This window comes from Carcharhinus amblyrhynchos, chromosome 10, assembly GCF_965287045.1.
Source record: "Carcharhinus amblyrhynchos chromosome 10, sCarAmb.v2.hapA, whole genome shotgun sequence".
NCBI classification, from domain to species: domain Eukaryota; kingdom Metazoa; phylum Chordata; class Chondrichthyes; order Carcharhiniformes; family Carcharhinidae; genus Carcharhinus; species Carcharhinus amblyrhynchos.
Window position 1 is genome coordinate 103498992 of NC_137333.1, and position 22036 is coordinate 103521027.

General features: G+C 46.5%; 1 protein-coding gene across 5 annotated transcripts; it reads right to left on the reverse strand.

The window, feature by feature from the left end:
- Positions 1-417: 417 nt before the first annotated feature.
- Positions 418-21723, reverse strand: serpinh1b (serpin peptidase inhibitor, clade H (heat shock protein 47), member 1b). Of its 5 annotated transcripts, XM_080197700.1 has the most exons (7): positions 21604-21710; positions 20124-20167; positions 18999-19112; positions 11060-11670; positions 10857-10955; positions 7543-7775; positions 418-3962 (listed from the first exon to the last, which is right to left on the reverse strand). In XM_080197700.1, exons 4-7 carry the CDS (start codon positions 11640-11642, stop codon positions 3660-3662), a joined length of 1218 nt encoding a protein of 405 aa, XP_080053826.1. In that variant the 5' UTR covers positions 11643-11670; positions 18999-19112; positions 20124-20167; positions 21604-21710; the 3' UTR covers positions 418-3659. The 5 variants fall into 5 exon arrangements, with proteins under 5 accessions (XP_080053826.1, XP_080053827.1, XP_080053824.1 ...); XM_080197701.1 differs by lacking the exon at positions 20124-20167 and having other exon boundaries at positions 21604-21717; XM_080197698.1 differs by lacking the exon at positions 18999-19112.
- Between the last annotated feature and the right edge of the window lie 313 nt (positions 21724-22036).

The following is a 22036-nucleotide window of genomic DNA, read 5'->3' on the forward strand; positions in this document are numbered from 1 at the left end:
AGGATGCTACTGGGACTTGATGGTTTGAGTTATAAGGAGAGGCTGCATAGACTGGGACATTTTCCCTCTGGGGCATGGGAAGCTGAGAGGTGATCTTATGGAGGTCTGTAAAATAAAGAGGGACATAGATCACCTAGATAGTCAATATCTTTTCCCAAAGATAGGGGAGTCTAAAACGAGAGGGCATAGGTTTAAGGTGGCAGCGGAGAGATACAAAGGGTCCAAAGGGGTAATTTTTTCATATAGAGGGTGGTGAGTGTCTGGAACAAGCTGCCAGATAGTAGTAGAGGCGGGTACAATTTTGCCTTTTAAAAAGCGTTTAGACAGTTAATGGGTAAGATGGATATAGAGGGATAAGGGCCAAGTGCGGGCAATTGGCACTAGCTTCGGGGTTTAAAATAAAGAGCAGCTTAGACAATTTGGGCCAAAGAGCCTGTTTCCATCCTGTAAACCTCTATGAATCTGTGGTGAACCTTCTGAACTGAATGGTCATTGACGAAGTTTCCTTAAGCCTCCTGCAAACTATACCCTCAATATCAACTTCTCGTTGAGATAAAAATACCGTACGACAGAAAGGAGGTTTGTTATTTCAAGGAGGTTGTTATTTTTGTTATTGTAAAGCAGAACTAGAAAGTGGCTCCACAGCTGTTGTAACAGTTGCCACAAATCCATCTACACAGATGTGTGGTCCGGGAAGTTCTGCAACATGTGTACATCCAGTGTCAGTCAATGGGTAGATCGATGATAGAACCTTCTTTCAATCTATTATGTCATCAACCCCTTTGCAAGATGCACATCAACTGCTCACAATGCAAACTGATTAAGCCCTGTTCTCGCTCAGCCCCGGACAGTTTTGCAGAAACAAGAAAGGATTTTTATTTTAAAGAAACAATTTGGCACTGTTCTGTGTTCCTTATGGGAGGTCCTGTGGTGCAGTGGGTTGCATCGCTGCCTCTGAGCCAGAAACTCTGGCTTCGAGTCCCACCCCAAGACTTGATGTTCAAGTAAGCTGCAGTCTTAACATGACCAAACAGATTGAATGTCAACCTGTAAAATCCTTCCACACTATGCTAATTACACACATATGTTGTTGTCTAGAGCTCTGGATAGTGGAGTCCACAACATGCTACTTTCTCAGGAAGCTAAAGAAATTTGGTGTGTCAGCTACAACTCTCACCAATTTCCACAGATGCACCAAAGAAAGCATTCTTTCTGGTTGTATCACAGCTTGGTATGGTCCCTGCTCTGCCCAGGACTGCAAGAAACTACAAAGGGTCGTGAATGAAGCCCAGTCCATCACTCAAACCAACTTTCCATCCATTGACTCTGTCTACATTTCCCACTGCCTTGGTAAAGCAGTCAGCATAAGTAAGGACCCCACACACCCCAGACATTCTCTCTTCCACCTTCTTCCGTCGGGAAAAAAATACAAAAGTCTGAGGTCAAGCACCAACCAATTCGAAAACAGTTTCTTCCCTGCTGTTGTCAGACTTTTGAATGCATTAAGCTGATCTTTCGCCACACCATAGCTGTGACTGTAACACTACATTCTGCACTCTCTCATTTCCTTCTCTATGAACAGTATGCTTTGTATGTATAGCATGCAAGAAACAATACTTTTCACTGTGTACCAATACGTGTGACGATAATAAATCAAATCAAAAGCAACTAATTGCTGGAAATAGATTCCTGGTTAGCCATGTGATGGAAAGAATGTTGTGGACTCCACTATCACTATTCCATATGCAACTCAGACTCCCTCTGTGAACTGTAATTTGCCATCATTATGGTGTCCTTTAGCCAGTGGGCTTTTCCAAGCTTGAAGTTCAGAAAGCCACCAACCCTTTGAGAGCGTTAGAAGCCCATGGGATGTCACCCGAATATAAGAGGTTTCCTGTTGCTAAACCAGGTCAGCACTTATCGTCTCTATTGCTGGGATCTCCTTCACCAACACTGATCATTGTGGTTCTAGTAGCCATTGTCCCATTACAGATTGGAGGACATCTTCCACCTCTCCAAGCAGAGACAGCGAGAGTACTTTCAGTGTTCTTACCTGGGTTACTTCATACTGTCACACTACCTAAAAAAAAAATTTGTCGGAAGTTCAAAACAGGGGCTCATAAATATAAAATAGTGACGAGTGAACCCAAGTGAAATTTCTACACCCAGAATGTGGAACTTTCTCTCTCATGGAGTAGCTGAGGTGAGGGGTATTGGTCCATTTAAGAAGAGGTTAGATAAACGTGAGGGAGAAAGAACTTAAGTTATTGGGATGTGATGAAATTGGCTGGATGGAGGCTCTTGGGGAACATAAACATCAATAAGGACCAGACTGTACGGCAATTTCTAACATACAACTGGGCTGATTCAGTGAGTCACTTCAGCTTACCCCAAGCAGTAATCGAATGGTTGCCCACACTGCAGCCAACATTCATAAAAGTGTCAATTGCTCCCTGAAGACAAGGGCCATGGAACTGCTAAAGTCAGAATTCTGCTGTAGGTGTTCATCACACTTCAAGTGGACTAAGGATGAAAATGTCAGGTTCCCCCGTGACGGGCAGCTTGCTGTGTTCAAACTGTTCCAACATTCCCACCACTCCATGAAGAACGTGAACCTCTCAGAATGGATTCCACAGTAAAAAAGGAAAGGCTGAGGGTAAAATCAAAATATTTCAAATCAAACCTTTGCAGGAGTGGTCGTCACGTTTTATAAAAACAATATAGGACAGCAACTCATTGGAAATTCAGGAGAAACTTCTGTTCCCAAGGAGTGGTGAGAATGTGGAAGTCACTCTCAGATGCAACAGTTGATGTAAAGTTCGATGTAATTGAGGGAGAAAGGTTTAGATGGATATGGCGATAGCTGGAATAAACAAGGTGGGAGGAGGCTTGTGAGGAGCAGAAATCATAGCAGACACCAGTTGGGCTGAATGGCCTCTTCCTGTGCTGTTAGTTTGACTTGATCCGATGTAGCCTTCTGACCTATTTAAAAAAAATAGAATTCCTACAGTGCTGGAGGCCACTTGGCCCATCGAGTCTGCACTGACCCTCTGAAAAAGCACACTACCATTGCATACTCTCCCACCCTTTCTCTGGTACCCAACACATTGACCATGGCCAATCCACTAACCTGCACATCTTTGGACACTAAGGGGCAATTTAGCATGACCAATTCACCCAACCGACACATTTTTAGATTGTGGAAGGAAACCGAAGCACCTGGAGGAAACCCATGCAGACATGGGGAGAATGTACAAACTCCACACAGCGACCCAAGGCTGGAATCGAACCCTGACCCTTGGCACTGTGAGGCAGCAGTGCTAACCACTGTCCCACAGTGCTGCCCATCCTTGCCACTGATTTTATGAGCAGTCGTATTGGGCTGGACATAGTAGTCATCCAGTTTGAGTGGAAATATCGTGTGGAGCCAGCGAGGAGCTGGAAGCCCAGTTACCTTTGGATCACTGGCCAGTAATATCCTACTGAGTTGGGATTGGAGATGGTCATTCCTGAACAGCTAACAGTTTAACCCAAAGACTAGGATGTCAATCTGGTAAGATAGAATAGTTGGCATTTAAAAAAATAAACAATGTAAGAACATGTTGCGTTTGGAGCATTGACCACACCATCTGTGTCTTAAGGACTGAAACCAACTGAGGCTACAATTCGTCATGCATTTTGCTGCCCTCCGGCTTCACCAGCCGCCCAATGAAGAGGATTGAGTTAGTCTTTTTGTCCTTGACCAAGAAGAAGAATGGGTGGTCAGCGTAGAAGATTTCAGGATTCTTCAGCTCGTCTCGGTTGTAGATGAAGGCGTCGTATGGGTTCCCGTCAGTGCTCCATTCCAGGGCGGCAGCATGGAGGATGTTGGACAGGTACAGATCCTTCTTCCCGGAGATTTTGGATAGGTCGGCTTTGCTTTTGTCGACCGCTGTGGTCAAACCAATACTGGCCAAGTGTTTCTAGATGCAAAATAAACATGAACACAGCTGATAACCAGAGATAACTCAAATCCTCAAGCCTGCTCCATCACTCAGCTAGATCTGCCCCACGATTCCATTGAGTCCATACCCCTACCTGACTCAAACCCATTGACCCATCCCAGAAACCACTCCCCTTTAGAGGGGTCGCGGGGGGAGATCGTGCTAGATTTCCACTTCATGCTGTGTGAAATATTTGATCCCACTCTGACCTCACCTCAACTTCACTATTACTCTCTCTCATTCGATTCCCCGATCAGATTATTTCTCTGTATCTATCCTCACAAATCCCTTCAGCATTTTAAACACACATCAGTTCACCACTCAATCATCTTATTGAATGGCGGGGCAGGCTCGAAGGGCTAGATGACCTACTCCTGCTCCTATTTCTAATGTTCTTATAATCTGTACTTAAGGAAAACCAAGGCATCTTGAGGTGATCTCGGGATTGAAGGCAGGAATGGGATACTGAAAGTGCCTGATCAGCCATGATCATATAGAATACTAGTGGAGGCTCGAAGGGCCAAATGGCCTACTCCTGCACCTATTTTCTATGTTTCTTCATCTCATTCTCTGAGCAGGAGGAACCACCTCAGTGAATTAAAGCAAGAGCACACTGTGAGTAATTATTGAAATAATAATCAGGTGAGTGTGTGAGTTCCATCCGGGTGCTCCAGTTTCCTCCCACAATCCAAAGATGTGCGGGTTAGGTGGATAGGCCGTGCTAAACTGCCCCTTAATGTCAGGGGGACTAGAGGGTAAATGCAGGGCGGTTATGGGGATAGGGCCTGGGTGGGGTTGTGGCCGGAGCAGACTCGATGGGCCGAATGGCCTCCCTCTGCACTGTAAGATTCTATGAATACAAACAGAAAATGCTGGTGAAACTCAGCAGGTATGGCAGCAACCTCAGAGAGAGGAATAAAGTTAATGTTTCGAGTTGGCATGGTTCTTCTTCAGAAATATAGAAACATTAACCCTGTTTCTCTCTCCACAGATTCTGCCAGACCTGCCGAGTTTTCCAGCATTTTCTGTTTTTATTTCACGTTTCCAGCATCCGCAGTATTTTACTTCCAAGAATAATGATTAATGTAGCCCCAAAAGACAACTTGTATTTCTATAGCACCCAACACCATCTTTCCAAAGTGCTTTACAGGCAATGAATTCCATCATGTGATTATCACAGCAGGAGGATATTCGGCCCATCGAGCCTGCACTGGCTCTCTAAGAGAACATTCTGCCCCGTCTCATACCCTTGCCTTATCCCTATAAGCTTGCACATTCTTTCTTTTCAGAAAGCAATCCAATTCCTTTATGAATACCTCGATCAAAGCTGCCTGCACTACCCTCTCAGGAAATTTGTTCCAGACACCAACCAGCCCCTGGGTAAAATAAACTTCCCTCACATCTCTTTCACTCCTTTTACTCTTTATTTTGACTCTGGTTCCTGATGCTGTCTTGAGCGGGAGGAGTTTCTCCCTGTCCATATGCCTCAGGATCTTGAATACCCTTTTCAAGTCTCCGCTCAGCCTTCTTTCCTCCAAGGTAAACAGTCCTAATCTCTCCAACCCATCCTCATACCTACAGTTCCCTACCCCTGGAATCTTTCTTGTAAACATCCTCTGCACTCTCTCCAATGCCTTCACATACTTCCTCAAGTATGACACCCAGAACTGGATTCACTCCTCCATATAAGAGCTAACTAGTGTCTCATACAAATTTAACATAACCTCCTCACTCGTGTGCTCTATGCCCCAATTAATAAGGCCTCAGATACTATGTGCTCTATTAGCTGTGGTCTCAACATGCCCTGTCACATTCAATGACATATACATTTACACTGAGATCTCTCTGTCCCTGCAACTATTTCAGAATTTCTCCCTTTAGTTTATATCCTCTCCCCATATTCACCCTGCTGTAATGAATTACCTCACGCTTCTCTGCATCACTAACAGCTTAATTCAATAATATTCCTGAATGGTTGCAGTGTGGACAACACTCAAAGAACTGAACATAATCGGGGACAGATCACTTAGCTCTGCCACTTAGAAACGTAGAATCATACAATGCAGAAGAGGCCCTTCAGCCCATTGAGTCTGCACCAGCATGCGAGAAAAACCTGATCTCCCACCCAATCCCATCTGCCAGCACTGGGCCCATCGCCTTGAATGTTAGGATGTGCCAAGAGCTCATCCAGATACTTTTTAAAAAATATGAGGCAACCCACCTCCAGCACCACCACCCCCCCCAACAGGCAGCGCATTCCAGATCATCACCACTCTCTGAGTAAAAAGGTTTTTCCTCACATTCCCCCTAAACATCCTCCTGCCCCTCACCTTGAACCTGTTCACTGACCCTTCAGCTAAGGGGAACCTTATCCACTCTGTCCGTGCCCTCAATCTTATACACCTCAATGGTCTTCTCCGTTCCATTTGGACTTGACTATATATATGTTCACATTCACTTTGTCCCCTTTGGGGTATAGTGGAGGTAGTGTTGAAAGAGTTAGCAGGCCGATTATCAACCTATTGAACCAGAATCACAGAACCCACACAGTGCAGAAGGAGGCCATTCTGTCCATCAAGTCTGCACCAACCATAATCCCACCCAGCCCCTTTCCCCGTAACCCCACATATTTAACCTGCTAATCCACCTGACACTAAGGGGCAAGTTAGGACAGCCAATCACCCTAACCCTCATATCTCTGGACTGTGGGAGGAAACCGGAGCACCCGGAGGAAACTCACGCAGACACGGAGAGAACGTGCAGACTCCAGGTAGACATGACCCAAGGCTGGAATTGAGCCTGAGTCCTTGGTGCTGTGAGGCAGCAGTGTTAACCACTCTGTCACCGTACTGCCCTACACCCCTTCCATGGCCAACAAGTCCTGGTAGGGGCTTGAACTTGGAGCTTCAGGCTCAGTGGCAAGCATGTGACCCACTGAGCCACAAGACTGCCAGCGCTGCCAATAGACTGGCAGTAGCCAACCCAGGCTGGACTTCATCTGAGACATCTCATCACTCATCCAGCCACCCACCTTCAAACTCTCCCACCATTGGTCACCTGTCGCAAATGAATGAGCATGTTGATTGGACAAGAAGCAAAGAGAGCGAAGATAGGTTTTTAAGGTAGGTTGCTGGGTTTGGGGTGTGCGAATGGATCTGGGGTGTGCGATTGGGTCTGGGGTGTGCAAATGGATTTGGGGTGTGCAAATGGATCTGGGGTGTGCAAATGGATTTGGGGTGTGCAAATGGATTTGGGGTGTGCGATTGGGTCTGGGGTGTGCGATTGGGTCTGGGGTGTGCGATTGGGCCTGGGGTGTGCGATTGGGTCTGGGGTGTGCGATTGGGTCTGGGGTGTGCGATTGGGTCTGGGGTGTGCAATTGGGTCTGGGGTGTGCGATTGGGTCTGGGGTGTGCGATTGGGTCTGGGGTGTGCGATTGGGTCTGGGGTGTGCGATTGGGTCTGGGGTGTGCGATTGGGTCTGGGGTGTGCGATTGGGTCTGGGGTGTGCAATTGGCATCCAGGTGAGATCAGGGCTCTTCGTTTGTTATCTATGGCTTACCTGAAGCTCGTGGCTAACTCCCAGCTTGACTTTTGGCAAGGAGATGGCCACTGCCCGCTTTTGAAGCTTGCCCAACCAGGTGCTGATCTGTTCCTTGGTCAGCAGCTTCTCCAGTGTGTCCAGAGGCTGCAGGTGGTAAGGCATGATGAAGACCATGCTGGATAACTGGTGGGCTAGGGGCATTTCCAGGATGTTCAGCTGGTTGCTTTCATCCTTATAAAAGTTATATAGACCTGAAATGGAAGAGAAAAGAAAGAATATTTCAATGAAGTGTTTAAAACCTTGAAGGGTTTTGATTGAATAAATCAGGAGAAATCGTTTCCAGTAACAGAAGGGTCAGTAACAGAGGGACACAGGTGGTAAGAGAAGTACGGGGTAAGCAAGAAGAACAATTTTACACAGCGAGTTGTTATGATCAGGAACATATTGCCTGAAAGGACATAAGAACATAAGAAATAGGAGCAGGAGTAGGCCATCTAGCCCTTCGAGCCTGCCCCGCCATTCAATAAGATCATGGCTGATCTGAAGAGGATCAGTTCCACTTTCCCGCTTTCTCCCCATAACCCTTAATTCCCCTGTCTATCGGAAATCAATCTACCCATGACTTAAATATATTTAGCGAGGCAGCCTCCACCACTTCAATGGGCAGAGAATTTCAGAGATTCACCACCCTTTGAGTGAAGAAGTTCCTCCTCAAGTCCATTCTGAACTGCCCCCCCCCCCCCCTTATTTTGAGGCTGTGCCCTCTAGTTCTGCTATCCTTTCTGAGCGGGAAGAATCTCTCTACCTCTACCCTATCTAGCCCCTTCATTATCTTGTAAGTCTCTATAAGATCCCCCCTCAGCCTTCTAAACTCTAACGAGTACAGGCCCAGTCTGTTCAATCTCTCTTCATAAGCTAACCCCCCTCATCTCCGGTATCAGCCTGGTGAACCTTCTCTGTACTCCCTCCAAGGCCAATATATCCTTTCGCAAATAAGGGGACCAAAACTGCACACAGTACTCCAGCTGCGGCCTCACCAGTGCCCTGTACAGTTGCAGCAAGACCTCCCTGCTTTTATATTCTATCCCCCTCGCTATAAAGGCCAACATCCCATTCGCCTTCTTGATCACCTGCAGACTGGGCTTTTGCGATTTGTGCACAAGGACCCCCAGGTCCCTCTGCACCAGAGCATGCGCAACTTTTCGCCTTTTAAATAATAATCCCTCTGGCAGAAGCAGATTCAATAAGAACTTTCAAAAGGAAATTGAATACATTCTTGCCAGACAAAATACCAGGGAAATGGGGAGAGACTATCCAACTGGGACTAATTAGTTAAAATTTATTTGTCACAAAAATGTTTACATTAACACTTCAATGAAGCTACTGTGAAAATTCCCCACACTCCCGCGCCTGTTTGGGGACACTGAGGGAGAATTTAGTGTGGCCAATGCACCTAACCAGCACGTCTTTCGGATCGTGGGACAAAACCAGAGTACCCAGCAAGCCTATCAAAGGTCCAGCACGGAAACTGAATTGTCTTTCTGTGCTGCTAAATTACATCTATCCATTACAAGGCCTGGGTGCGGGGGGATTGGGGGCGCGGGATGGTGATGTTGAAGCAGGAAGGAAGGAGGGAGCAGCCTTGAGAGACCAACCAGCCCTGCACTGGACCACAATGCTCACCTCACTCATAAAAAGGTGCCTGGAAACATTGCCTGCTTCATCTCCCGGGTCTGAAGGTGCAATGGTAGGGTCGCCATCAAAATAGAAAGAAAAAGTGGCACCAATCACCATTGGCACATGGAATATTTGCACCCTCGTGACCACACTACAACTGGCAGCTTGTTCATAGATGGTTGGATGGGTACAATGTCCATAATCGCCGTCCTCAGTGAGATTCATCTTCCTGAAGGGGCCAGCTGAAGGAAATCGGTGCGGGTTACACAATCCATTGGATGGCCATTGGAAGGAATTACCACGTGCAGTTGGTTATGAACCAGCTCATTTGTACATTGATTTGTCTTTCCAATGGTGTTCATAACAGTCTGGTCATGCCTAATCCCCTCCTGCACAGCAACAGGTAAGCAACTCTCAATGTGTACACCCCCTACTATGACCAACACTGATGAGGTGGAGGAGAAACCCTATGATGAGCTCTACTCCTTAAAGTTGCTGTGGCAAGCCATTCAAGCTAAACATTCTTGGTGTCTTCAATGTAAATGTTTTTGCCAATCATGTTTTGCCAATTGGAGGATCAACATAAAACATTGGTTTGGTAGCTGTAATGATCTTCTCTTGTGAGACATACGTGCTGAGCATAAGTTCTTCATCACCGACAGTTTGCTCCCACCCTAATCACAACAATCTGTCTTGGATGCATCCCCTTGCTAATCATTGGCATCTAACCGGCTATATCACCACCAGGCAGAGAGACAGGCAGGATGTAATTAAAGCCATGTGCCATACTGGTTGCTGGACTGGCCATCATCTCATCATTTCAACACTAAGCATCAAGATCTATCCTGCTGGATGCCCTCAGGGAATGAAGGTCTAGAAGCACCTCAATGACCCAATGCTCAAAACAGGCAGTCATGAAGGAATCTTTCTCAGAGAAAGTTGAGAGTCCCCTGTGTGCAGTGAAAATGGAGATTGCTGCATTGAGGATAGCTGGGTGACATTCGGTGATATAGCAAACTCCACTGCTCAACAGACCCTTGCCCCTACCTCTTGTAAAAATTAAGATTGGTTCGACAGAAATATGGAGGTAATCTACTGTAGGAGAAACATCGCCTCTATAGGATTAACCTCAATGACATGTCATCGCTATCCAAGCTCAATGCTGACCAAAACAGCCAAAGGAACATCCAAACTCAAAGATGCAAGACACTGCGCTGAGTCAGAAAATAGTCAAATGTCATTATATGCAGACCACAAAGAGTGGAAGTGATTATGTGAGGTCTGTCCAGACCCTGGTCTGCTGCTTCATCGCTAATCCTCAGTGCCAACAAAAAAAAGTATAAATTCTAGAAAGATGGGCAGAGCACTTTAACCACATCCTCAAATTGGCCTTCAATAAAGAGGAAATCAACTCTGCCAGCAGTTGCCGTCAACTGCCCTCTCACACTGTCAGAAACAAGGAACGCAGTTATACTCCTGTCCAACAGCACAGCTCCAGGAACTGATGCTGTCCCAGCTAAGGTCTACAAGGTTGGAGGAGGCCTGGTCAAACCGCTCACAGAACTCCCTCAGTCTCCATCCCTCAGGAATACAAAGACACCTCCCTCCGTTGCCCACTTGAACAAGCAGAGAAATGGCAGCTGGAGGAGACATACCTGTACGGTGCATCATGTCAATCCCAACTGTTAAAGAGCGGGTCACCAAGAAACTACGCTGGTCTACCATCTTGTGGTGAAATTTTTCATTCCAGTGCGCTGTAAGAGAAAAGGAAATGCAGTGAATTTCATTGATCTATTTGTACAAGAGTAATGTGTTGAAACTAATGGCCCAAATGTAAGCCCCATGAGGAGCCACGTACGTTTGAAGAACATTGCATTGATGATCATGGCTCCATCGGTTTTCAATAGGTCTTTGGTAACCTCGGGCAGCTTGCCCTCAGTGGTTTCTGCTGCCCACTCATTGATGGACTTCAGGGCACCCTTCTTATCCCTAAAGTTGATTTTGGAAGGCTCATAGTTGTAGTGCTTCTTGCTCTTCTTCACAAAATCCTCGGCAAAGTTGACCGAGGTTGGCCCGTACAGCCGATTGCCCATTCTCCAGGTCACGTTGCGCGCCGTGGAATTGCTGACCTCAGCTAGCAGCTCGGACAGTGCCGAGTGGAGCTTGTCATCTTGGACCTTGCTCATGTCAAGCAGCGCCTTAGCCTCACTGGCGGTCGGGTCCTTGGCACCGAGTGACACCAACCCCAGGGAAGAAGCAACCACCACAGGAGAGATCAGGATGTTCTCGGAGCCCTTGTCCTTGGCCATGGTGAGGTAGAGGTTGAGGCCCAGTTTGATACTGCTGTCTGCCAGGGCGGTGGCATGTTCACTCAACTTCTCCTCGGCCACCGCGACAACAAGAAGGAGGCTAATAATGGCCGCGAGTTTTCTCACCCACATGGTTCTGGAGGTCGTTGACAATGTAATCCTGGAAAGCAAAGACAGACAGAGTGTTTACTCATGGCTGACTCCTGTTCCTATGCTCTTTATGAACCTCTCAAGGCAAGGGCAGTGCCAGAACACCACATTCCTGAACTCTAATCTCAGCACAGTGCCAAAACACATGGAGCTCAAACCTCTAATTGTTCAATTTATGAGTCCAAAATTTTAATCAAGCAGGCATATTGGGCAGAATTTTTATGGCAGGACTGGAGAATGCTGAAGATGAGCTGTTCAAAACTCCGTTGACTTCAGTGGGACTGGAAAATCCCACTGGTGGGAAGGAACATAAAATTACGCCCTTTAAAATTTAACCTGGGCTTTGGGAGGCAGTTAATTTTCCTTTGTCGAGCCTGACACCAGTTTGGAGCTATTATGGAATTCCTGCAGTGCAAAAGGAGGCCATTCGGCCCATCGAGCCTGCACCAACCTCAATCCCACCCATTTACCCTGTCAATCCCCCAAGGGTCTAATTTAGCAAGGCCAATGCACGTCTTTCAGACAGTGGGAGGAAACCAGAGCACCCAGAGGATACCCACGCCGATATGGGAAGAACGTGCAAACTCCGCACAGGCAGTGACCCCATGTGGGAAATTGAACCTAGGTCTCTGGCACTGTGAGGCGGCAGTGCTAACCACTTAACTTAGTTCAGGTCTCACCAAGTCATATAAGATATTCAGCCAAAACAATCATAAGCTCAGTGGAATGCTGAAAAGTCTGCAAGAGTCAGAAATCAGGGCAGATATAATTTATATATAACTTTACCATAAAACTAGCTCTTCCACAGGCAGGGAGCAAATAAGACGAGGTAAAAGGAGGAATCGTGACTGAACCTAACAATAACAATAAAATGCTGCAGGTGCTGGAAATCTGGATGGGAAGGCTGATGAAAATTCCTTAAGCTAAAACATTATCTCCCTCCACAGGGAGGTATTTCAGTCCCACTGAATATTTCCAGCATATTCTCTTCATCCCACACTGCTGATGCCCTTCAGGTGGGCACTCCAACCTTACTAAAGGGTTTGTTTCAACTGCTGGTCTGAGGAGCTGCTATTCTCCTCTTGTTGCTGGAAGGAGACCTGTGCCCGCAGGCCTGAATGCACTTGTGTGCATGAGTATGTACATGTGTGCATGAGTATGTACATGTGCACGAGTATGTACATGCGTGCACGAGTATGTACATGCGTGCACGAGTATGTACATGTGTGCACGAGTACGTATTTGTGCACGAGTATATACATGTGTGCACAAGTGCATATGTGTGCACGAGTATGTACATGTGCACAAGTATGTACATGCGTGCACGAGTATGTACATGTGTGCACAAGTACATATGTGTGCATGAGTATGTACGTGCGTGCACGAGTATATGCATGAGTGTGTACATGCGTATACAAGTATGTACATGCGTGCATGAGTTTTAAACGTGTGCACGAGTATGTACATGTGTGCATGAGTATGTACATGCATGCATGAGTGTGTATATGTGTGTGTGTATCTGTGTGTACTTTGTTTTATCCAATGGATGTAGCCCATCCCTAATTACTCTTGAACTGAGTGGCTCGCTTGGTCATTTCAGAGGGCAGACTATGAGTCAGGAGCCGAACATAGACCAGACCAGGTGAGGAAAGCAGATTTTTTTCTCTGAAGGATATGGGTTTTTATGACAATGATTTCATGGTCATCGTTCGGCCTTTAATTTTTTATGGTTCTACCATGGAGGGATTCAAACCCTGGTTCCCAGAGCATCACCCTGAGTCCCTGGATTACTAATCCAGTGTAAACATACACAGGCATATAAAAATACCATATGCATATCTGAGAAGCTGGTGGTGTAGTCGTACCATACACATGTAATCAAAGGGCAGAAACTGCCGGCAGTGGACCAGTTCACTTATCTTGGCAGCACCCTCTCCCACGCAGTGACTATTGGTACAGAAGTTAACTGAAGAATAGAAAAGGCAAGTTCTGCTTTCGGTAGACTGCGCTCCACTGAACGGGAACGTCGAGGAATCAGCCCAGCAACAAAACTGAAGGTCTACAGCGCCGTGGTACTCACTACCCTCCTGTATGCCTGTGAAACGTGGACTGTGTATCGAAGGCATGCAAGACAGCTCAATCATTTCCACATGACTTATCTTCGCAGAATATTACGCACCTGATAGCAAGACAAAGTACCAGACACTGAAGTTCTCTCTGGAGCAAGTCTACCATCAGTCCACACACTGCTGATGAGAACGCAGACCCGGTGGGCAGGTCATGTCATCCGTATTCCAGGCGAGCGCATACCCAAGCAGCTCCTTTTTGGGGAACTCTCTGCTGGAAGGTGCTCGCATGGAGGGCAGAAGAAACATTTCAAAGACACACTCAAGGCCTCCCTGAAGTCGCTTGACATAGACCCGACTACCTGGGAAACGCTGGCACAAAACCGCCCTACCTGGCACTGCCTCATCCACAAGGGCTGTCAAGCTTATGAACCAAGGTGTGTTGCTGAAGCACAACTTGAGCGCAAGTTGCACAAGTCCAGAGCCACCAGCGCAACAACTACAGTGTCTCCACAAGTCTGTCCAATATGTGACAGGACATTCCGTGCCCAAATTGGCCCTGATCAGTCATCTCCGGACACCCGCATCCAGCCTCAAAATGACTAATGGTGTCGAGGTCCTCATCGATGACGATGGACAAACAACAGCAACATACTCGCACACATGCACATACTCATACACACAAGTGCATCTAGGCCTGTGTGCACAGACCTCCGTCCAGCAACAAGAGGAGAGAAGCAGTTACTCAGGCTAACAGTTGAAACAAACCCTTTAATAAGATTGGAGTGTCCACCTGAAGGGCATCAGCAGTGTAGGATGTCTATGTATAACAACTTATATAATACCTCATGTATAATTAAACATATTGAGCCTTTTGCTAGAAGCACAATGCAAGAACATTTCTCACCAAATCATATGAAATATTCAGCAAAATAATCAAAAGCTCGGTGGAATGCTGAAAGGAGTTCCAGAATAGTTGCTCAATGAGAAGACACATTTTAGCAGGTTCATTCAAATTTCACCAAGAGCAACATGTTATTGTAATAAAATCTCTTTGGAGAATGCTTGTGGAGATACGACAACAAAATAAGACTTATTGTTCTTCCGCAGCATGTGGGTATCATGGCTGGGCCTGCATTTATTGCCCACCCCTCATTGCCCTTGCGGAGGTGTGTTGAGCTGCTATCTTGAACCTCGTAAAAAGTCTGACAACACCAGGCTTTAGTTCAACCGATTTATTTGATAGTAAACGCACAAGCTTTCGAGGTTTCCCTCTTCGTCAGGTGAATGGAGAGTTCTGGCCTCAGACAGAGCATATAAAGCACAGACAGTTTAGAGATTACTGATTAGAATGCGAATCCTTACACCTAACCTGCTGTTCAAGTCCTAAAGTGGCCGACAATGTGAGTGGAAGGAGCACTGATCACAGGTTAAAGAGATATGAACCTCTGCAGTCCCTGAGGTGTACTCACACCCACAATGCTGTTTGGGAGGGAGTTCCAGGATTTTGACCCAGCAACAGTGAAGGAACAGTCATATATTTCCAAGTCAGGGGAGTGAGCGGTTTGTTGGGGGAGGGCGGGGGGTGGGGTGGGGTGGGGGGGGGGGGGGGGGGGTAAGGTGATGGTGCGGGGGTGTGCAATCTCCAGTTGGTGATGCCCCTAGGTGTCTGCGGCCACTATCCTTCATAGCAGTTGTGGCGTTAGGTGTTACCTGAGGAGCATTTGTGAGTTCTTGCAGTATGTTTTGTAGATGGTACACACAGATGTTACTGTTTATTGATGATGGAGGGAATTAATGCTTAAAGTAGTGGATGGGGCAAGAATCAAATAGGCTGCTTTGTCCTGGATGGTATTGAATTTTTTGAGTGTTGTTGGAGCTGCGTTCATGCAGGTAAATGGAGAGTTTCCATCACAATCCTGACTTGCAAATAGTAGACAAGCATTAGGGAGGCAGGAGGTGAATTACTCATTTCACAATGGTGAAATGACCTGTTCTTGCAGCCACCATAGGGGGCGATCTTCCCAAAGGAATTTTAAGTATCATAAACATCTGAAAACAAAGTGTTCCACTCTGTTTTTTTTGGGTCAAATTTGACACTGTAATCTCCCCACACTCTGTCAATTCTTTTGGCAGTTGTGTGTTTCACACCAGTAAAAGGGGGGGTTGTGGGTGGAACCTAAGCTTGCCGGGTAGCCAGCTGCAGACTGTTCAGAGTGCCATTGCGCAGATGCCCTGAACCCCCAGTGCACTGCCACCACCTCCATCACTACAGCAGTGTAACCGTCACCCCACCCCACCATGGCAACAGGGGGCACTGGCATTGGACCCCCCCCCCATGTGTCCCCTGTCATGACCCCCTCTGCAGCCCACCCCATGCACAATGTGCCCATTTACCGATCACCCCACCTTGCCACCCCCCCACCCCCCCCCACCCCCCAGCACATAGTGCACAGCATGGTGGCACAGTGGTTAGCATTGCTATATCACAGCTCCTGGGTCCCAAGTTTGATTCCAGCCTCAGGTGACTGTGTGTTGCTCCCGCGTCTGTATGGGCTTCCTTTGGGTGCTCCGGTTTTCTTCTATAATCCAAAGATGTTCAGGTTAGGTGGATTAGCCATACTAAATTTTCCCTCAGTGTCCAAAGATATGTGGGTTAGATAGATTAGCCATGGTAAAGTGCATAGGGTTATGGGAATGGGGAGGTGGGTGGAGAGTCAGTGCAGACTCGATGGGCCGAATGGCCCCCTTCTGCACTGTAGGGATTCAATAGATTTGTGGCATCAAATTGGCTGTAAATTGATGTTGTGATGCTGGGGATGTCTGGAAGAGGCCGAGATGGATCCAACCAATCCTTCAGCCTTGTCTTTTGCACTGACGCTCTGGGCTCCACCATTATTGAGGACGGGGATATTTGTGGAGCCTCCCCCTCCTGTGAGTTGTTCAAGTGTCCATTCATAACTGGATGTGGCAGGACTGCAGAGCTTAGATCCATGAACCTAGCTCCGACTTCTACAGTTCAGCATTCGGGGAATGCTGTCACTTCACCAGGTTGGCATCTCATTGTTAGGAATGCCTGGCATTGCTCCTGGCACGCCTTCCTGCACTCATTCCCGATCTCCTCATTGGTGGTAATGGCAGAATGGGGGATATGCCGGGCCATGAGGTTACAGATTGTGTTTGAGTGCAATTCTGCTGCTGCTGATGGCCCACAGCACCTCATGGATGCTCATTTCTGAGCCGCTAGATTTGTTCTGAAGCTATCCCACTTTCTGATGGTGCCACAAAATATGGTGAAGGGTGTCCAATGTGAAGACAAGACATTGGGTCAAATTGCAACAGATTCCATTTTTGCTGCCAGTGGGAGGTTGGTGGGAAATGTGAACTCAGCAAAACCATTTGTATTTAATGTGGAGTAGAATTCAAACAGGTCTCATTTTTGCTATCCCATGGACATTAATTTATGGTGTGGGAGTCACAAATCTATGGAGTTGGCAGAAACCATTCTGAAGGGCAGATATGATCTGTTTAAAATGACATGATCTAGATTTTTAAATCTGCATCCCCCCTTAAACATGTAAAAAAGACTGAAGCTGTCAATGGAAGTTAAAAAATGTCCTCTGCCAGATTGCTTTGATTGACAGGCCATCTGGTTTGAGTTTGTTAAAGCAACATTATCATCTGTTCCCACAGTTTCAATAGACTTCTTTGCTAAGCTACTAATGTCAGCAGGAGAATGGTGTTCAAGTTTTTATTGACAGTTACAGGAGGCTGCATTCAGGAGATTGAGCATCTTCTAAGTGGGTAATGAGTCCTTTTGGTTTATAATTGGCAGAGAAAAGCAGTATGTCACAAGGAGGGATGTATTGGCCGACTTATACCCGGAGGAGTGGAAAGTCATATGATGAAGTCTCCACGAATACATTTCACCATAGTTGGCAATCCTCTACTCGATAGTTAGAAGTTTATTTCTTTCCATCGCCACGTGGATCTTGAAGTCTGCCCATGATGGATAGTGGGTGAGAGGCTACGGAAGTGGCATTGAGATGTGAGGTGGTCTGGAGGGGGCATTGAGATTATGGAAGGGGCCTGGAGAATGAGTGAGGGGTGAGGAATAGAAGGTCGAACTGAGTTTAATGCAACAGAGACAAGATCACAGAGGAACGTTTTTTACACACCTCAAAGCTCTCCCATCTCCGTGGCTTCCAGAATTGGTCCACCTCCACAGAGTGAAAATTGGGTGCAACAAGTCATCACAAAGAATCATCCAAACTCGAAACATTAGCTCAGCAACGGTGACCATGAAACTATCGTTGGTTGTCGTAAAAACCCATCTGGTTCACAAATTCCTTTCAGAAAGGAATACTCCTGTCCTATGTGATCTGGCCTACGTGCGACTCCATACCTACAGTAATGATCACAGACTACAGAATCCCTACAGCACAGAAGAGGCCTTTTGGCCCATCGAGTCTGCACCGACTCTCTGACAGAGTATTTTACCCAACCTCTCTCCCCGTCCTACCCCCTAATCCCACCCATTTACCATGGCTAATCCATCTAACCTACACAGCTTTGGACTGTGAGAGGAAACCGGAGCACCCGGAGGAAACCCACGCAGATCCGGGGAGAATGTTCAAGCTCCACATAGACAGTGAAAAAGGCCAGAATTGAACCTGGCTCCCCGGCGCTGTGAGGCAGCAATGTTAACCACTGTGCCACCGTACGACCCTGGTGGTTGACCCCCCTCCCATCCCCGCACAAAGTGGCCGAACAAGCCAAGGGTAATTAGGGATGGGCAACAAATCCCGACCTTACTGGTGATACCCCCCATCCTGTGAAGTACTTATTAAAACACAGTTGGGCTTGTTGACGATGGTCAGATATTGCCCTACACCTCCCACCTCTACACTCACATCCTGAAGGTGGCCCTCACCCCACTTCCCCTTCCCACAGCTTTGGTAAGCAACTGGATGAATGCTGACCATCAGTCAGAAGAGCCTTTTCTCCCCATCTTATTCCTTTTTTAATGAGTAAACAAAAGAAAAGGGAAAATAAAAGTTTAATCTCCTGAGTCGCTCACAGCTGTGAGCTGCAAACTCAGTCCTGGTGAGCTGGCAACTCCAGGCAATCATTTAGTCTGCCCAAACGCAGTCAGATAAACTTTCTGCCTTCTACAATTTTAAAAAAAGACACAACCCAGGATTTGGATCTCCCTCACCCATCTGATCTGCTCACATTTCAGCAAGGTACTGGGGAAATAAGTTCAGACTACCTGCTGTCCTCCCCTTGTGGAGAAGTTAGTCTCACAGCAATTCAATCTTTTCCCACTTCCTGATCAGGAGAATTAGATTAACCGGTGTAATGACTGCGGTCTTTGTTTCAGCAGCTGTGACAGAGGAAACTGGATATATAACAACAATAACTTGCATTCATATAGCACCTTTAACAGAACAAAACTTCCCAAGGCGCTTCACAGAAGTATAATTGGAACAGATTTGACAGGATTTAAGGAGATCTCAGAAAAGTTTCGTCAAGAAGTTTTGTTTTTAAGGAGTGTCACGATGGAAAACAGAAGTATCAAGCGAGTGAGAGGTTTAGAGAGGGAATTCCAGACCTTAAAGAGGAGATGGTGCAGTCGTTAGTTGTGGGGCCAGTGAAGTGGATGTGCAGAATTGAAGGAGCACAGGAATCTTGGAGAGTTAGAGAGCTGGAGGAGATAACTCAAGAACAGTGTCCTCCCTGCTGCCATTAATCTGTTGGACCTACTTCACACTAAGTTGATCTTTCCCTACACCCTAGCTATGACTGTAACGCTACATTCTGCACCCTCTCCTTTCCTTCTCTATGAACGGTTATGCTTTGTCTGCACAGCATGCAAGAAACAATACTTTTCACTGTATACTAATACATGTGGCAATAATAAATCAAATTGAATAACAGAGATAGGCAGGGACAATGCGGCAGAGAGATTTGGAAACATGGGTGAGAATTTTGAAGTCCAATTGTGTATTTTTCCCCTTATCTTTGGAGACTGAAAGCAGCGTTAAGCAGACACAAGCGCACCTCAAATGCCAATGTGAATCTTAATGACAATCTTTAAATGAAACATTCCCTACAGCAGGACCCTCATCTGTGGAGTTCGACACAAGACGGAGAGCAGAATGACTGCATGTTAGGACAGCAGCGCATTTGTTGCCTGTACATAATGGAACTGAGGGAAAAAAAGTTCTGGCCGCATTCTTTGAATTTCTCTGTAAAATCACTGCCCTGAGGCAGCGAGATTCCACGCAGACAGAGAGCTGTTCTCGCACCAACGAAGAAATCATACAATTTGGGGAAAAATACATCGACATACTTCAAAAAAAAAATTCACAAGTAATAGCAGAGGATCTCTAACCTTGCAACTTTTTCAAAGTGATGTCAACTTTTGCCTTTGTCATTCTGAAAAAAAATAGACAAATCAACCACAGGATCACTTTGCCCAGGAACACAGAAAGGAGTGGGAGGGATTGTGTGCCCCCGGCCTGGTTTTAATGAGGTGGGCAATCAGATTGTTCCCTGTCTGGATTTTTAATGAATCCTGCGTTAAGGCTGAAGAGGCTTTCTTTTGAAAAAAGATGAATCCAGCAACCATTGAGGGAGGAGGAGAGAGAGAGAGAGAGAGAGAGAGCGAGGGGGGGTGGAGAAAATGGGACAGAATCAGCCAATCACTTTTGCCAGAGTTGATAAAATTCTTCCAGACTTCTGGAAGTTTCTTTATCCATCCCGTCCCTCTCAAAAAAACCCTCCCATCCCCCCCCAACCTCTCACCCCACCCTCTTCCTGTATGAAATTATGGATCTCTCATTTGACCTGAATCTGGTCTAGAGGAGTGACAAAAAAAAGACAAGTTAAAAATAGCACAACTTTTAGAGTTTAACAGAATGAGGAAATCTGTAAGTTTAAATTGGAAAAGGTGATTTGCCGAACTTTGCCACAGATCTTTAAAGTACAAGTTTATTTATTAATCACAAGTATGGCTTACATTAACACTTCAATGAAGTTACTGTGAATTTGGGTGTACCCAAACACTCTGGGTACACTGAGGAAGAATTTAGCATGGCCAGTGCACCTAACCAGCACATTTTTCAGACTGTGGGAAGAAACCGGAACACCCGGAGGAAACCCATGCCGACATGGGGAGAACGTGCAGACTCCACACAGACAGTGACCCGAGCCAGGAATCGAACCCAGCTCCCTGGCGCTGTGAGGTAGCAGCGCTAACCACTGTGCCGTCCCTTGCCACGAAGTGAAGTTTTAAGTCGCTGACTGCTTTGTAAAGTTATCTTTGGCCCTCCTGTTTGTCTCTCCTTCTTTCCTAGGAACCAAATTTGAACATTTCGAGCAATTTACTTGGGACCAGAAAGAGAACATTGAGTGATTATTATTTTTTAAGCCCACACTGGGTGCCAGGACAGGGATAACACACACGGTGAATGGAATTCAGTGGTTAGTCGAGACCAGAGAATATTGTTACTTACTTACAACCACAGTCAATAGCTGATTTGCCCCAAATAATGTGATTTTTTTTAAAAGAAATCAAAGATCTGCACAATTACCGGTTCTATTTAAAATTCCCAAATTTTTAAAAGATAATTACATTCTTGAACAACTTCTTTTGTTCTCTGAAAGTTGGATGTGGCAACAGGATCAGTCTAACCGTTCCTGGCAGGGGAGGGATATTTGAGACAAAAAGTTTTGCAAATTTCCCTGACATCCCACAACTTTCCACCTCCGAAAGCTGCAGGGTAACTGGGCAATGGCTGCGCTACCTGCTTCCTCCCATTCTGGGCAGCCAGACTGAGAGATGCTGCTTCCTCAGGAGTCCCTGCCCTCACCTGCTTTTGTCTGGGATTCCCTGGTCCTCCTGGCTCTTCGGCCGAAGCCCCGAACTCCACTGGAAAGTTCTGGAAAGCTGAAGTGGCCGGGGTGCTTTGCGAGGTCTATTTAAAAGCTGAGCACCGAAACAGGCAAGTCTGAAATCTGATACCTCCCACTCCAGCTGGGAGATTTCTGCTGGGTCTCAAAGACCATCCTCTTACAGGCAGACTTGAGTCACTCTAACACAGTCCATTCCAAAAATGCAGGCAGGCAATAATCATCGAATCCCTACAATGCAGAAGGAGGCCATTTGGCCCACTGCGCCTGCACCAACAACAATCCCACACGGATTCTATCCCCATAACCCCACATATCCTTCTAAAAGGTAAAGTCACACAGATGACCATAGGCTGCTGTTCCTTTTGCAGGGGAGAGCTGAATAGGGGTGAT

Bases quoted from the DNA above. Each gene is read 5' to 3' on its own strand.
- serpinh1b (XM_080197701.1), bottom strand. From the start codon at position 11,642: ATGTGGGTGAGAAAACTCGCGGCCATTATTAGCCTCCTTCTTGTTGTC. The intron at 7,776-10,856 runs GTATGTCTCCTC...CTTCCATTTCAG, and splicing joins TGACATGATGCACCGTACAG to GTCTATATAACTTTTATAAG. The intron at 3,963-7,542 runs GTAAGCCATAGA...TTTTGCATCTAG, and splicing joins GAGTTAGCCACGAGCTTCAG to AAACACTTGGCCAGTATTGG.